Source organism: Sinocyclocheilus anshuiensis, unplaced genomic scaffold, assembly GCF_001515605.1.
Source record: "Sinocyclocheilus anshuiensis isolate Anshui unplaced genomic scaffold, SAMN03320099.WGS_v1.1 scaffold1524, whole genome shotgun sequence".
Lineage (NCBI taxonomy): Eukaryota > Metazoa > Chordata > Actinopteri > Cypriniformes > Cyprinidae > Sinocyclocheilus > Sinocyclocheilus anshuiensis.
In genome coordinates this window covers 553,759-570,264 of record NW_015559670.1, presented here as the reverse complement: position 1 = coordinate 570,264, position 16,506 = coordinate 553,759, and the positions used below count along the sequence as shown (strand labels likewise).

The following is a 16,506-nucleotide window of genomic DNA, read 5'->3' as shown; positions in this document are numbered from 1 at the left end:
TTCAACAATATCTTTTTATATGATCATCAAATTTGCTTGTATGCAAATTTTTTTATATAAAGTATTATAATTGTTACAATTATTATAACAAATGTTTTAATGATAATAATAATAAACAATCATTTTTATTTTTATTATAATATAATTATAATATAATTATCATCATCACCACCACCACCACCACCACTATTATTAAATACTGTATATTACATATAATAATAATAATAATAATAATAATAATAATAATAATAATAATAATTAGTAGTAGTAGTATATTCAATAAAATTTATATTTTTTTTAAAATAAAAATATAATTGAAAAAAATTTGATGATAATTTGATAATGATTCTAATTTGGTTTTGTAGAAATAATTGAGAAAATTTTAATACATGATCATATTTCTGTCTTTTTCTGATTTCTGAAGCAAAGAGTGAAAAAACAACAAATGAGATTTCACTTTATACAGTCAACATAATGTGCTTCACTCTAGCGTACTTAAATGTGTGCCCTAGTCCTGCCAAGAGCGTGGCAGATAGGGATCGGGGCGGCTGAGACTTTGGGCCTTAATGGCGTAGATTTGCTGTAATTACAGGCCCCAAGAGGAAACAAACAGGAAGACAATAACATGGCACCTCTTCCGTGATCCCGGCATGGTCTCAGCGTCTGTGGCTTTTATGGTGTGGACACACACGGGGAGTCACCGCATTTATAGCCTGATGCTTTTATCATTTCCTCGCTTGGGCCGGAGGAGATTCTCGCTCCGGCTTGGGAAATCCAGATGTTCAGCTTTAATTCTCCCCCTCCTCTTTTCCATCTCAGAAAGAGTGACACAAGCTGGATCCTTCCCAGTTTCCCAGGGAAGAGTCCCACGCAGACCACGAACACCATGTGAACGTCCTCACAGAATCTCAGTTCCTGTGGGAAAAATGGGAAAGTCTGTCTGGGAGCATATAATGCTGCTTAATGGCACAATTAGCGCAATTTCAGCCTCAGGATCCAAAATAAACAAGTTAGGGCCTATTGGTCTAATTATGAATATGTTGTTTTAGCTGTCCTTGCAATGCTGAAACAAGCATCACTGTTGGCTTTTCAAAAGCCCTAACACTAAGTATTAAACTTTGCATGCAACTCAACACTGTTTGTGCTACAAACATGAATGATAGGCTACCTAAAATCAGCAACTAATCATAACACCCTAGCAACTGAAGAGCGACACGAGCTTGTTTTGGGGTTTGTCTTAACCGTATGTCTGCTGTTTCTGAACTATATGTATTTTGTTCTACTACAGGGGTCAAGGAGAAATAAAGTAGAGAAGAAAGCAAGAGAAAGGAAAATCAGTCTGCCAGATAAAGCCAATATGAACCCCATACGGAAAGAGATGGAGCTGCTGAGTAACAGCATGGCTACTTATGCCCATATAACAGGTAAGAGCATTCAACACTAACCACTCATTACTGTGCAGCTTAAGATATCAAGCGGTGAAAGGCAGCTGGCTAAACACTTCTATAGATTTGGGCCCCGTCACACTTCTGATTCACACAACCCATTCCATGTACTTGAGTGTTCTGTTTGATTTGGCTTCACACATCTGACTTCATGAGAAATGGCTTAAATGTTCCTAAAGAAATTTCTCTTTTTCTTTGGGGTTTAAGATTTTAGTTAAATTTGATTTCTTTAGTGTCAAGTCAATCTAGGAAGAAAATATCAAAATCTACTAAAAATTAAAACTAAAATTACTAGAAATCAGCATAATAGAATGATCTGTGAAGGATCATTAGAACAGATATGTTAAATTAAAATAATAATACACAATATTACTGTTTTTACTGTATTTTTGATCAAAGCCTTGGTGAGCATAAAATATCTTTCTAACTCTGAGCGTTTGAATGGTAGTGTATAGCTATAATAAATTTACAATCTACAAATGCCAAGTTCTGTCATGAAGCAGATGGCGCAGGCTGATAGGTTGTTAATGAAAACCGATGTTATTCACAGCATTAAACTACTTGGCACAAGCTGATTGGTTCATGTTGCATATGCAGCCAATGAGCTTGCTGCTTTACATTTAAATCTCTGCTTGGCATCTACTAGAGCATTTTAAAGCGTGCTTTCTGAGTTACTCTGAAACCCTCCACCTCCCCAGCTCCACCTGTATAGATCTGCTACGGATTATTTTATATACTATTTGTGCAGCAGCAGTTTGTCTTAAATGCTCAAAGCACCATATCAGTGTATGTATTGGCAGGAGCAAATTCCTGTATTTGCTTTCCAGCAGCAGCAATAATCTACAACTACAATAAGCAACAGCAGCAGCAATTCAGCAGCATAACAGATCTATTCCGCCAAGGCCAAATACATTAACATTGTCATGTCCATTATCATGCTAAACTCTTCAGAGAGTTGTCATGATAGAAATGTAATACTTAAGCACAGGATTGGATCAAGAGGTTTTCAAGATAATAAGAAACATAAATTCATGTGCATCCAAACTTTTGATTTGTACACGATGCAGATTTTGAATACTACATGCACGGAATTCCTGGATTTTCCAAAATGTGCAGTACAGAACAGTGCATAGAATATCAAGTTCAATTCAGCATCCCAATTCAAATAGACTTTAAAATTTCAATTGATTTATAATTTAGAATCCAACTTGATATGTAATGTTAAATATATATATTAATATTTTTTTTTTTTATATTGACTTAGACATGTTCTTGACCATTTTCCTTCTCTTTGAACACAGAGAACATGGAGAGCTTTGCGCTGTACTTCATGTTGGGTGTGTGTTCAGGTCTTCTGCTGGCCCTTGTCCTCTTCATATTGGGCATCGCCTGCCGACCGCGTTCAAAAACAAAAACACCCTCCTCACCAGACAAGAGACGGCTGAAAGAGTCCAGCGAGGATGAGGAGGAGGAAGACAAGGAAGAGGACCAAAGTGAGGAAGGAGATGACGAGGACCTAGAAGTCCCAGTGGTCACCGTGAGTCCCTTGAGTGATCAGACCCAGTTAAATGGAACCATTAAGAGTGTGAACGTGTTTGCTTCAGCGGAGGAGCTGGAGAGAGCCAGGAGACTGGAGGAGAGAGAACGGATCGTCAGGGAGATCTGGAGGAACGGACAGCCGGATATACTCGTCACCGGCACAGGAACACTCGGACGAGTTCACTATCACTAGTAGTGTTTCGTGTGCTGGACGCAGTTGTTTCATGCAGATATGGAATGCCACAGGACCTGTGCAACAGATTTGGGTGTAACGTTCCTTTAAAATGGGACGGATTGAGTACACTCTTAAAAATATGGCTTCCAAAGGGAGGTTTTTACAGCAATGCCATCAAAGAACCATTTTGTATTTCCCAAAGAACACTTTCAGAGATTAATTTTTTCTTAGTGTGAAGAACATGAATGTTAAAGGTTTTTCACTGAACCACTGATGCCAATAAAGAAGCTTTATTTTTAAGAGTAGGCCTACATTTAATCCCCATAATTCTGTTTTGAAGTCGTTTTCACAAGCCCTTGCTTGTCTTCTAAGTGATCAAGTTTTGATGGATCCATTTGTTCTTTTGCATTTTTTATATATAAACACATTTTAGCACTTAATGTTTGTGTATATATATTGTATGTATTTTTAAATAAAAATAAAACCAAAGATTTTTACCTAATTCTGACACGCATGCATTATAAATGAGAAAGTAGCATTCATGTCATGAAGACATCCCAAAGGCCCGTTCACACTTCTAACGATAACAACTATAATATCTTAGCGGCCAAACCAAACGCACGGTAACGTTGGTTGTTTTTTTTTGTTTTTAGATATAGATATATATATATATGCGCGCAGGGCAGTTATGTCGCCTGCAGCTTTAAAACATGTGTAGTTTTGCATATTTTTTACGGATTTGGAGTCCCCTTTACTATATACACAAGTGGAATTCACTGTCGTAATTACTGTGGACCCTACTGTGGAGCTTTGCAGGAGCAAGATTGGACACACTGAAACTTAAAATGTGTAAAAACGCAAAACAGTCCTGCAGTACAGTACAACAAATATATATAAACTGTGAATTGAATCATGAAACAGCTCGTATCACATTGAGTAACTAGTACTACCTCTTCATAAAATCTCTAAAAGGCTCCAGCTGTTGAGAGCAGCTGTTCCCTCCACCGATGTGTCTTGCAAGGCCAATGCAACTCGAAACAAAAACAAGATGACATGTACCAAACAGAGGACGGGTTTTATTTCAAATTTACCATGGAGACAGAAAGCACGGAGTTAACAGATTGTAAATGTTAACAGAATGTTGAGTCACAGCATTACAGTACTGTCATCACAAAGCAGGATTTCTACGCTGAAAAGAAAGCAGCCGAGTCCTCCGGTTATATCCTTACAGCACAAGTGAACAGTGCAGCGTACAGAGATCAATGGCAGAAAAACCACATGATCTAAACATGCAGCATGAACTATTTTACAATTAGTTTGATAGTTTAACACAACAATGCAATAAATGCATCATAAGCTTCATCTTGCATGTTCTATTATTATCTACACTTTAAAATCTGATGAATGACAATCTAAAACTTATGACAATTTTTTTGTTGCTCAAAACAGGAAAAAAAAACTTTTTAATTACACTTCACAAAGTAAGTGGACAATTTTTTTAGTCAGTGGCATAATTTAAGGTAAGAAAATTAACTAAACCGGATGTTAAATATAGCCGAGAGCCAATTGGTTAGGAAGAATGAATCTTTACATTTTTAACACAATTTTCTGGAGAAAATCGGCCCACTACACAGTGTATTGGTCCACAAGGGATATGCGCCAATGAGACTGAACCATACACCAAAAGAGAAGAAATATAAAAGATTGCAGCATGTATAAATGAATTTACATACACTTCCAAACAGAAAAGGGGAAATCTACTGGGAAAATTAAAAATAAAAAAGTAAAAAAGGAATCATAAAACTACAGTTAAATCTAAGGCACAAGTGCACAGATTTATTGCACTTTTTAAATGAAAATCAATTAATTTTAGCCACCAAATGGCAGAATTTATATTTTCAATCACCCCCCACAACCCCAAAAATGAAAGGAAAAAATAAACTGAAAAATAATAGCAGATGGTTTGTTGCTATAAATGACATGGCTCTACCATTTGGGGTTCTGCAGTCCAACATCTGAACACACAAAGATGCATTTTTCACGAGGGCTCTCACAGAGTTAGAGACAGTAGAGAAGAACAGACACAAATGGATACAAATCAGTCTATGGCTTGGAAGCTGTGTTTTCCCCAGACTTGTCGTCATCTTTGTGCTCTGCGCCTCCATCTTCAATTTCTCCCTCTTCAGCGTTGCCCTGGAACATGTCGTGGGTCCACTTGGGGCTGCCGCCGCTCTTGCGAACCAAGAAGGTGCCCCTGCCACGTGGGTAATTTCCTCTGCCGCGCCCCCGAGTGTCCACCCACTTCATCTCCCCTTCCTTGTCCCGGTCGTCGTGCTGCAGTTAGATGAGAGAGACGTAAATTGAAACTCTCCAACTGGCCACCATGCAGCTTATACTGTCCCAAAATTGCTCACTTATACAGGAAGAGACTGAGTGACATGCCAAGCAACCCACCACCAGCTTTTGTTTTTAACGTGATGTTTAGGGGGGCGCGTGTATATGAGATCAATGTTAGCACACCTGGAAGTATTTCCGACTCTTGGGGGTGTATTCAGGGTCCCACTCCTCATCCGGGGGTCGTGAAGGGCCGCCCATATTGGGAGGGTTGTTGTTGTTGTTGTTGCCTGGGTAGTTTCCCCGGTTCCATCCTCTTCCTCTCATTCTCGGCTGCAAGTAACAAATACAAGAGAAGAGCAGATAAAGAGGAAACATCAGAGACATATAGAGGAACAAACTCAGGATCATTGGAACACATTGGGACACAAATATAAAAGCTCTAACGTAGACGGAATTGTGGAAACCAGTCATAAAAATAGAATTTACTGTATAATGTGGAATATCATGGAATTTAGGAAATGTTTCGACGAATAAACCGTCCATCTCAATGAAAACATGAAATTCAACTTCAGAACTGCTCTGATAGTTCATTTTACCAGCATTTCACCATTTCAGTTGATAAAAATGATCTTCAGATACCCACAGAAACTCAAAAGTCTTTACTTTCAAACCCAAAACTAACATTTTTAACTTAATTTTTAACTTCAGAATCAACTGAGGTCTCTCAAAGAAACAAATTCCATCTGTAACTCATCAATGATCAACAAGTTCTATCAATGTCACAGAGAACTGCAAGATACTTACAAATCCCCGATCGTAACCCCCATGACCTCTGTCATATCCTCCTCGGTCGTATCCTCCTCTGCCCCTCTCATAACCCCGGTCCATGTGGCCCTCATAGTCCCGGGGGCCGCGATCCATGGGTCCCGGATACTCCCTTGACCCCAGACGGGCCTTGTTAAAACCCCCTCCTCCCTCCATGTGCTCCTCCGGATGGTACTCTTTCACTCTGTACTGACGAGGGGAGGGAGAGGAGGAGGAGGAAGAAGAGGAGGAGGGAGAGCGTTCTCGCTTCTTTTTGCTTTTCCTTTAGAATAAATGAGAAAGTTAAAAATCCTCTGATCGGTGACTGGAAAATAATGAGTCTGCAGTTAATGCCTGTTTTGAAATTAATATCTTCTGGCTATCTTCTGATTACAATAATTGTGATAATACACCGTCTTAAATATGAGGATATATAATTAGATTTGCATTTCTTGAAGGAAAAAATAAGTGGTAAAGTTAGGTTAAGGTGTTAGGCTGTGCTTTTGTGTAAATTAAATTCTACATCAGAGCCACTTTGCCATCTGTGGGAGCTGTATGAGAAAAAACACACAATGTAACACCATATTTGCACAAACAAAAAAAGACCAAATTGCAATTTAAAACAAATGCAAATAAATGCGATAAAACTACAAATCACAATTCAGTATGCCAAAATGGCAACATGAAAATTACACTGTGGTCCATTTGGCTTTGAATAATGAGCTTCAAATTAAGAAAAACCGACCTGCATTTGTACAAAGTTTAAATAAATGAACAGTACACAACACTGAAATTGTCTACAAAATTTCAATAGAGTCTGTATATTTGGCTAAATTAGAATTAGAACATTAGAATCATAGAATTACAGGAATTTAAATTATACAACATTTAAAATATAAAGTAAAACAAAATAATACAGTGCTTCCTCCCAAACACTAAACACCCAGGCTCAAAAATAATTACTATTCAAACATTATTCATTATTAAGAATCAAAGAGTCGAACATACTTTGATTTCTTGTTTTTGGAGGATCTGTCAGGGGAGAGTTCATGGCAGCCAGCTGAACTCTTTCCCCCCTCTCGCTTTTTAGGGCGCTCAATAGCCAAGCGAAGGTCCAATGAATCGCCCTCATGCCTTTTACCATGATCCTGTAAAGACAAAATAATGTCCAAAATAATGAACATATTTTCTTGAATCATTAGTGTAAACTAAAGGTAAGAATTCCTCAATTTCATCTTGAACTAGCATGTGATTTCAAATAAATTTAAAGCTTAAAAGGACAGTTCATCCAAAAATGAAATGTAACTCATTTACTCTCCATGTGGTTGTTACAAACCCAAATAACTTACTTTTTGTTTTTTTGTTTTTATAAAAGATGATGCTTAGCAGAATCTCTTTTTAGGAATCTGTTTTCCGAACAATGAAAGGAAAGGTTGACTACTTTGATTGGACTACTTTCATTGCACAAAATCACCATGTGGGAGACGTCTGATAAACATCTGTCATTTGCAAAAAAAAAAAAAAAGGACAGATTTCATTTTTGTGTGAACTAACCCTTTAACATTATTTAATATGAATATATGATTAATTCAGGGTTAACCTAGGCACAAGAAGAAGAGGCTGAGAATATTTGCCTCACACTGAAATACATACAGCTGAAAAACTATCTATTGGCCATCTTTAGGAATAACCCAAATTCAATCCTCATTTTATTTAGTCACCCTCTATTACTGTACAGTCTTGGCTGATGTTGTCCAAGTTTTAATGAAACCAATGAAATGTGTGTGCAAATTTATAAAGTAATGTGATAGAACATGATATATTGGACACCCACTGAAAACGTGACGGACGTCTATAAACACGCGAAACTTCATGACAAAAAACAAAACAAAAAATGCTCAGATTTCATGAGAAAGCAGCATGCTCCATGCTTTCCCAATGCTGATTAGTACTGAGCCTCACTTTTTTGTTTTATAGATACATTTTTGAGGAGATATACTTACTATTGCATTGGTTAGCGGTCCAGTGAAAGGCTTGGACACAGGATCAATTGTCACTTCCTTTTCATTAGCCATTTTGTTTGGGCAAGTATGTACCCAAGATTAATCATACGACAAATGCTGGAGGGTGAGAGCGTAACGCTCAATAATACAAGACTGAGATTGGGGTTCTTGTGCATTAGCATTATACACCTCATAGCACATTTCTGCTGTTTCAGCTGGTACACATTTGGGCAGGAATTTCAGATTTGAAAACACTCTGTCACCTTGTAGCCGCTCTCTTCGAAATCCTCAAACAGGTGAGAGTGCTTCTTAAAAGCACTGGGAGACACATCGATTCGCCTGTGGAAAAACATGCAAAAAAAAAATAAAATATATATATATATATATATAAAGAGAGGAACAAGGCATCTAAACCATAATCCACAAAGCGTTCAGTGATACATGAGTGGAATGCTGACCAGAATACAAATACACCTACCTGTGGATCTCAGGACTCTTCCTCGGCTTCATCTTTTCCATCTCTGCAGCTTTTCTTTGGTATATTCCAAATCGCTCACTCAGAGTCAACCCAGATGATTGGAAATGTTGAGCTACATTCAGAAGGTAGGGAAATAAGTCATTTCTAGCCTGCCACCATTTTAAAATGTTCACATATTGAATTTCACAAAAAAGAGAAAGGTCCTAGGTTTGCACCCTGAGGCACCTCAAAGCACAAAGTGCAAAATTAAAATGAAGGATTACACATAACCACCAGCTTAGTCTGGAATTACCTTTAATATGATGTACTATGGTGACTATATGTTGAGCAAATAGCTCTGAAGGGCTTCTGCGAAGCTGAGCAGACTGAATATGCTGGAAGATCGATTGAAACCCCTCATGATCTTTTTTACCAGGGTGCACAAGATCCCGTGACAAACGTCTTTCTTTAGCTAATGCACCTGATGAGCTGAGGAAAAGCAGTGAGAGTCATAAACACATACCCAAATGTCATATCATTTTTTTTTTTTTTAAACAGAGCAGTAAATGTGACTTCAAATTCATACCTTTCTCCATCATCAGTGAATGCCTTTATACTGAAATTAAACTGCGGGTCTTTCTTCGCTGAGGATTTAGCTGGGGGTGTGGCCTCTCTTCCAGCTGGAAACAGTGGCCTGCCTCTATTCTCTGATACTCTGGATGGCGATGGAGAGGATGGACTGATCCTACTCTTCTTCTTTTCTTTCTTCTTGGAGGCCTTCTCTTCTTTTCTAGACGCATGCTTCCGACTGCGATAAAGTTCCTCATCCAGTTCCTCTTCAACATCTTCATCCCATTTCCCAAAACGCTCTTCGGTTAAGTCCCGCATTGTGACAAGAGGTTTGTCCTTATACTTGGATTCTTCCTCAGTCTTCCTGTCTTTCATTTCCTGGCGATACTCCTCTTCTTCTGCATCCAGAAATGGAAGTCCTTTGTCAGTCTTTGAGCCATCATAGCCAGAATCAGACGCGTTGAAAACCGCTCTCAACTTGCTGCCGCTCTTCTCGCTGTCTGCGTCGCCCAAGCTTAAAGTCTCACCCCTGCCATTATCCCTGTCTGATAAGGGCTTTTTCTTTTCTGCCAAAAACCTGAGGTGAACGATCACAAATTAATCAGGTTTTTGTACATCAAAAAGCAGATTGTTTTAGAAAAATCTTTACATTTTCAAACCAGCATAACCTTTAACAGCAAGATAAGAAAGGTTACTTACAACAAACAACAGTTAATACATGCGCAAACTTATGGCTCAACTTTTCAGCAATGCAGACACGACTAACCAGGATGATTTTTTTTTCCATACTTACGTCATTAAAACTTTATCTCCTAAATTATGGGATTGCAAACAACCTCATAGCACAGGTAAATGCCCATTTGTGACATTTGAGTTTGAAATTGGTTTCCATTATAAGCTCTATTCTTCCAAGGATCTTTGTTGCTGTATAAGGACTAAACACATTTGAGAGAATGATGATTGATTAAAAACTGCCTGGAGGACAAAAGAAAGAGGGAAAACATCTAAAACCGAAAGCAAAAACATACTTTTTGAAAGCGGACGAAATGGAGGCTGATTTGTCTTCGGTCTTCAAGTCTTCCTTTGAGAAGGACCCGAAGTCAGTTGAGCTTGACGTCTTTGCCAGTGGACTTTTACTGGCAGGGCCGATGCTTCGCCACAGTGGACCACCATTGCCAGCACCTCCGGAAATGGACACTTTGATCTCTGACAGACCACCAGAAGATGCAGCTTTGCGTTTGGGGCTGGCATCGTAGTTAGTTAAGCCTTCCCACTTGCTACTGGGTTCCTCTGGGGTGCTTCCTGTAGGCTTGGATGATTCCTTGCTGGTTCCTTTGCTTTCACTTGGTGAACCCCTTTCTTTGCGATCTTTAGAATGGAGTCGTCCAACGGTAGAGTTGCGTCGACGTGGGGATGAGGAACGGGAGGAAGAGCTGGAACGTCTGGAATGCACAGAGGATGATCTATCGGAATGGCGCGAGCGGCTTCGGCTTGCTGATCTTTTCCGTGGCGTGTGGGAACGCGAGCGCCCTCTCCTAGGGCTGTACGAGTGGTCGTACTGCTGCTGCTGCTGCTGGTGGTCTCTATGGCCGTGCCAGTTGTTGGAACGGTAACCATAGTTGCTGCCACCTCTATGATAGTTACCTCGTGGGAAGTAGCCACGCCCTCTGCCCCGGTACTGAAAGGGTCTCCGGTAGCCACGGAAACCACGGTTATACCCACGATTGTTCTGGAAATCTCTGGAAGGATAGTTCCTCTCTCTGCTGTGTGAACGGGATCTTGATCTAGAGCTAAAGGACATGAAGGATGGAAAACCAAAGTACAGAAAGAGGAATACAGGAAGATCAGAGAGAGAAAAAGAGAGAAAGAATGCAGTTATGATTCATGAACACTTGATGGCGCTACAGTATCAATATTCACACAAATGGCACTGTTTTTGTAATGAGCAACTTCTTTCCTTGACAAAGTGTTGAATCACTTCCTGTAAATTTTTGCAACGGATGCTACTCTTACAAGCCCTTTACCACTGACTAAAAGATTACGCCGCCTAAATGTATGCCTTCATCATGATCTTCTGAAATTACATATATGGAAATTTCATTTAAAAGTAACTGCAACTTAAATTCATTACCTAAATCTGGCGATGCATAAAGTTAGACATGTTTAGAGCGTAACTACAGGCGCCATGGTCCAAATTTACCAGACTAAACCACACATTTGCGAACAAGAAAATGTCTTACTGTTTGTGCTTTTTCATTGGAAAACAGGTTAAGAATAACATTTACTGGCAAGCATATCGACATGCTAAGCCACATGTAGTGGAAAGAGGTAGTCACGACAAACAAAATGAAACCGTTCTTAGACTAACGCACACAGGACATATAAAAAAAAAAAAGAAAAAACGACAAAAAGGGGTGGTCTGTCAGAAAAAAAGAGAAAGGCTTAGAGGAGGAGCAACCTTCAGGAAACTATGGTATCTTATTTTAGTGCTATTTGAATATTCATTCACGCTGGGTCAAGGGTACGATAAAGCGCTCAGAAGCAGCTGTTTTTAAACTGAGCTGTGACATTATAGCAGTTTAAAATAACCAGATTTCACATTTTAAAATGCTACTTCTAACTAACAGTTTGTTGCAAAGGAATTGGCTGTAATCTGTTGTATGTGTGTCTACCTGTAGCGACGCTTTCTGGACCTTGAGCGGGAGCGACTCCTGGAGTGAGATCGTGTGTAGGACCGCGATCTAGACCTGGATCTGGACCGGGACCGAGACGCAGAATTTGGGGGCTTGGACATCTTTATATTCACAGTATCTGAAAAGGGAAATCACATAAACACAAAGCTGTCACACTCATACAGTAGTGTAGAAATGTGGAGAAAAGTTCCCTAAAAATAAATAAACACAATTAAACCTTTATGACATTAAACCAGACCAAAAAAACAACAGGCCAGCTAAACAGCATGTGATTTACCTGTTTGTCATATGCAAAACAGAGATTTACCAATACTTATTATTTTTATGCTTGTTTTTATGTCATCATTTACTCACCCTCCAAATCTGCATGAATTTCTTTCTTCTGTTGAACACAACAAAATATATTTTGACTTCCATGGCATGGTTTAAAAAAAAATGGAATGGAAAATACTATGGAAGTCAAGTCAATGGCTACCAGCAATTGTTTGGTTACCAACATTTTTCAAAATATCCTCTTTTGTGTTCAACAGAAAAAATTAATTCATGCAGGGTTGGAACAACATGAGGGTGAGGGTGAATGATGATAAAATATTCATTTTTGGGTGAACTAACCCTTTAAGTGACCAACAACTGATATGCAGAACTGACTTTGAATTGCTGTTTTGTTACTGCTTTTTTTGACTAACTGAATAATTCAACAATGAAATTATTGTAAATACAACTGTTGTTATTTATGCCATTATATTTATTAGGGCTGTAATCAATAAAATGTATTAACCCTCATTTTGTGTTCCAGTTTGACCCGGAGAAGATTTTCTTTTTCCTGTAAATGCTAGTTACTGTTATCACACTGGACTAAAACTTATTGATATTGCTCACACTGTGTATAACAACTTCCCCCCAAAATGGATAATTTTTGTACTTTTTGTTAAACTTGTGGTCAACATAAGCAGCCTCAATGTGACTTTGCAGTGGTGTAAAACATTTCTTACACAATACAATAAAATGTAAGAAAAAAATAAAACTGGCCATATTTAATTAAATCCTACAGGTTATGTTAATATTTATTTTTATGAGAATCTGTCCTGTTCTTTTAACATTTAAGAACAAAATAGGACCGTAATGACACTGTATTAATCTATAATCTAAATTATTGCATTTTTGTTTTGTTTACGTCTTTGTTTTGAGCTTAATCTACTTTTTAAAAGGTTTTTTACCATCGTATCTACTATTTATAGGCCTAGCTCACAATGATTACTGTTATCCCTCCAGTAATCTACAGCAGTATTGATCATGGTCACCTGAACTAATTCCTGTTTACGGTAACTGATGCAATTCCAATACATTATTTGTCTTCAAACATACTTGCTTTCCTACCTGATAAAAATGTACGGTAAGTGTTTTTTTTGTTTGTTTGTTTTTACCTTGACCCACTATGGATGAATTCTGTGTACCGTGTGGACCAGATAAATCAAACATTAACAGAAAACAACTCTGAAAGTATGCAGCAGATAACCACAAAAATGAGAACCAAACTGACCCGATGAGCCAGAAAGCAGAGGGTGAAACGGTTTCAGATTCTTAAACATGCAAAACAAACACACTTCCTTATAATATTGTGCAAATTTTGCATAAGTAATTTGCAATAAAAGAATGACGCATTTAGCCACTCTATTTACAATATATACAACAGACTCTTGTTTTCATTTCTGACCAAAAGAATATATAGGCCTAGCTCACAATGGCTTATACTGGCTGGTTAACTATAACTCTATGAGAGGTTAAAAATCTCCAAGCGCTGCTTTTCCAGACTGTTGCATTTATCTAGTAACATGAGACGCCTAGGTTAACTGATATGCAGCATTATTCTGTAGGATAGAGATCAGGGTGTGTCATATAGCATGAAAAAGTCGGATTTGACAGTCAAATCAGGAACAGGAACAACTGCCAAGCAATTTTCACCAAGTCCTTTGGGGTAAGAGACAGTCCAGCCCAACCAGTGCAGCTAGTTTCTAATCTATTCAGGAAACACTATGAAAAAAAAAACATTTGCATTGATCAAATCATCAGGACAGAGGACACTCGCTGGCTGTGTCTCAAAACCTAGTGAGCTGTCTATCTAGACAGCATTTTAAATTCCAAAGATACTAGATGGATAGTTCAATAGCCAATTTACTAGGTTTAGAGACATTGAGACACCCAAAAATGCTGTCTAGGTAGGCAGCAAACCTGCCTACAGGCTCAAACTGCTGACTAGGCATTGCTGTCTAGATAGGCAGCTCAATAGATTGAGACATTATGGAAAACAGTACTATTCTTCAACTCTGTTCAGATGGTAAAATCTCAATGCAAAAGCCAAGAAACAGCCATTTTACGAGACGCATTCAAAAACACTTTCGTTTTCACTTCTTCCATGTTAAGGGTGGAAATAAAGAACGAGTTCAGGAAAATACAGGTCACATCACAATTATAACTTCAATTTGATACGACCATCTACGATCATACACATTTAGGATTGCTTTAAAATTACAATTAAGGATATTTAATAATAACAAATAATATTTATCAACATCAACGTGTTCAGAATAACCTATACAAAACTAGCTGAACAATTACATCGGCATTTACAAGTAAAGCAACCAAATGACAAATGAAGTCGCCCTATTATGCTACCAAAATACAGAATGTTATCAAAAATGCAATTCAATCGCTGCTGTTAGCCATTATGCTAACGCTAGCCCCATTAGCTCATTTCAAACGACTTAAAACGCACAAAAGCAGAATCAATGGCAACAAAATAACACGAAACAGCATTTTTAGGAGAAATATCAACAGAAAATAGCGTTATAGTGTTAAAATGTGTAAAAAAAAAAAAAGACTCACATGAGGGGCTAGTCTGATGTGATTAAAGCGAGCTCGCTGGCTGAAGCGCTACGCGCACGCGACGGAAGAATAACCTGTATTATACGCCAAATACTGATCAATATACGTCTGATTTGAAATATACTGATCTATTTCGCACATAGAACCTATACGAGTTCAGTTATGTATGGTTTCTAAGTAATGAAACTGAAAAGTGGCCATTTGGTCTCCTCAGGAAACGCAAGATGCTTCGAAGCAGCTCAGACCCAGAGCTTCCTGATCAACACATGCGTGCGCACACAGACGGTTAAACACGCCTCTTTCTGCTATTCTTCCTGTTTGCTTTGATAACTGTTCTCTTTTTCTTTTCTTGAATATAAATAAAAACTATGAATGTTTACTTCAAACTTGACATTTGAAGGTTTTTATAGGTCTTATAAATACACCATTACCCATTCCTCAGTCCCTTTAGAGTTACTCACATTTGCATACAAATACTATTTTCTCTGTCTATTTTTATTAATTAAAAAAATAGCTGCATGTTAATATAATAGATGGCCATTTTTGTTTCTCTGAGCTCTGCTGCAGCATCAACACATGGTAAAACGGACACAGCGCCTCCATTTCAAACACCTGTTGAAAGCTTCTCAGAGTGACAGCTGTAATCACAGGCCACAGGGCCAGTTCAGAGAAATCTGCCAAACACCAGGCACTATTTCACAGAGAGGAAACACTACAGGGAGTCAGCCTGCATGAGCCAATCTCTCTCTCAGATATCTGCAAAAAATACTATTGTTACAGATGAGTGTTTCTGTGAGTCAGGACTTATTGGCCTTTTAAGTGTTCTTAAAATAGCTGTTTTTTTTAGCAAATATATGTGATCATACACACACACACACACACACACACACACACACATAAATGTTTTATGAATTGTGGGTCTTATTCCGCAACGTGTTTCCTGAGTCTGTTGTTCCAGGAAGTAGTTACATGCTAATCTCACTTTCTCACATTTGTGAAGAAATAAGTAATAATTGAGAAACACAACTAAGGTTATTCTCACTATAGTCTCGGTGCACATGGTGTTACATTATATGCCATTGACAATGACTTCCAATAAGGTAATCCTATAAAAAAATGTAGAGATAAACATTCTTGTCTGGGAGGTATTAGGACAGCTGGCAGCTGCTGTCACAAAAATAGTCATCTGCAACAAGGCCAGAGAAAGTTTCTGGTGCAGATCTGCAATGTGTACATAACAACTAAATCATCAATCTGGGTTAAAAAGGGACAAACCCAGCTATTGGGTTGTTTTGACCCAGCGGTTGGGTTGTTTTAGAGTGTATGTAAGATACAGGAAATGATGATACCTTCCCTCACTGATAAGATCTGAAGCACTGAAAAGTCTGTGTGCTCTCTCTGAGAAAATATTTTAATCTAAAAATTTCTTATACCAACAGTTATTTTGAAGAACTTCAACACTGTTACCACAATATCAAAAGGAAAACAAAATGTATTACTGATCACAAATTGGGTTATTTAAATGTATTTTAATCATGATTTCATTAGTGCCATGTGCTCTTAGCATTTATGCTAGCAAGTGGAGTTTTTGGCAAAAATA

General features: G+C 38.2%; 2 protein-coding genes across 2 annotated transcripts in view; one reads left to right on the top strand and one right to left on the bottom strand.

The window, feature by feature from the left end:
- Positions 1-3,613, top strand: part of LOC107681614 (protein eva-1 homolog B-like) — a 6,455-nt gene extending 2,842 nt beyond the window's left edge. Inside the window, exons 2-3 of the mRNA XM_016477923.1 lie at positions 1,289-1,424; positions 2,747-3,613. Of these exons, the coding sequence (XP_016333409.1) occupies positions 1,358-1,424; positions 2,747-3,177 (498 nt within the window). The 5' untranslated portion in view covers positions 1,289-1,357 and the 3' untranslated portion in view covers positions 3,178-3,613. The remainder of the gene's footprint in view (positions 1-1,288; positions 1,425-2,746) is intronic.
- Positions 3,614-4,215: 602 nt separating this feature from the next.
- LOC107681623 (thyroid hormone receptor-associated protein 3-like) lies at positions 4,216-15,182 on the bottom strand. The gene is made up of 11 exons (XM_016477938.1): positions 14,907-15,182; positions 12,003-12,141; positions 10,359-11,120; positions 9,347-9,907; positions 9,074-9,249; positions 8,782-8,893; positions 8,567-8,642; positions 7,309-7,448; positions 6,301-6,583; positions 5,680-5,826; positions 4,216-5,493 (listed from the first exon to the last, which is right to left on the bottom strand). Exons 2-11 carry the CDS (start codon positions 12,122-12,124, stop codon positions 5,263-5,265), a joined length of 2,610 nt encoding a protein of 869 aa, XP_016333424.1. The 5' UTR covers positions 12,125-12,141; positions 14,907-15,182; the 3' UTR covers positions 4,216-5,262.
- Between the last annotated feature and the right edge of the window lie 1,324 nt (positions 15,183-16,506).

Bases quoted from the DNA above. Each gene is read 5' to 3' on its own strand.
- LOC107681623 (XM_016477938.1), bottom strand. From the start codon at position 12,124: ATGTCCAAGCCCCCAAATTCTGCGTCTCGGTCCCGGTCCAGATCCAGG. The intron at 9,250-9,346 runs GTATGAATTTGA...GCTTTTCCTCAG, and splicing joins TTCACTGATGATGGAGAAAG to CTCATCAGGTGCATTAGCTA. The intron at 7,449-8,566 runs GTGACAGAGTGT...TTGTCTTTACAG, and splicing joins TCGAAGAGAGCGGCTACAAG to GATCATGGTAAAAGGCATGA.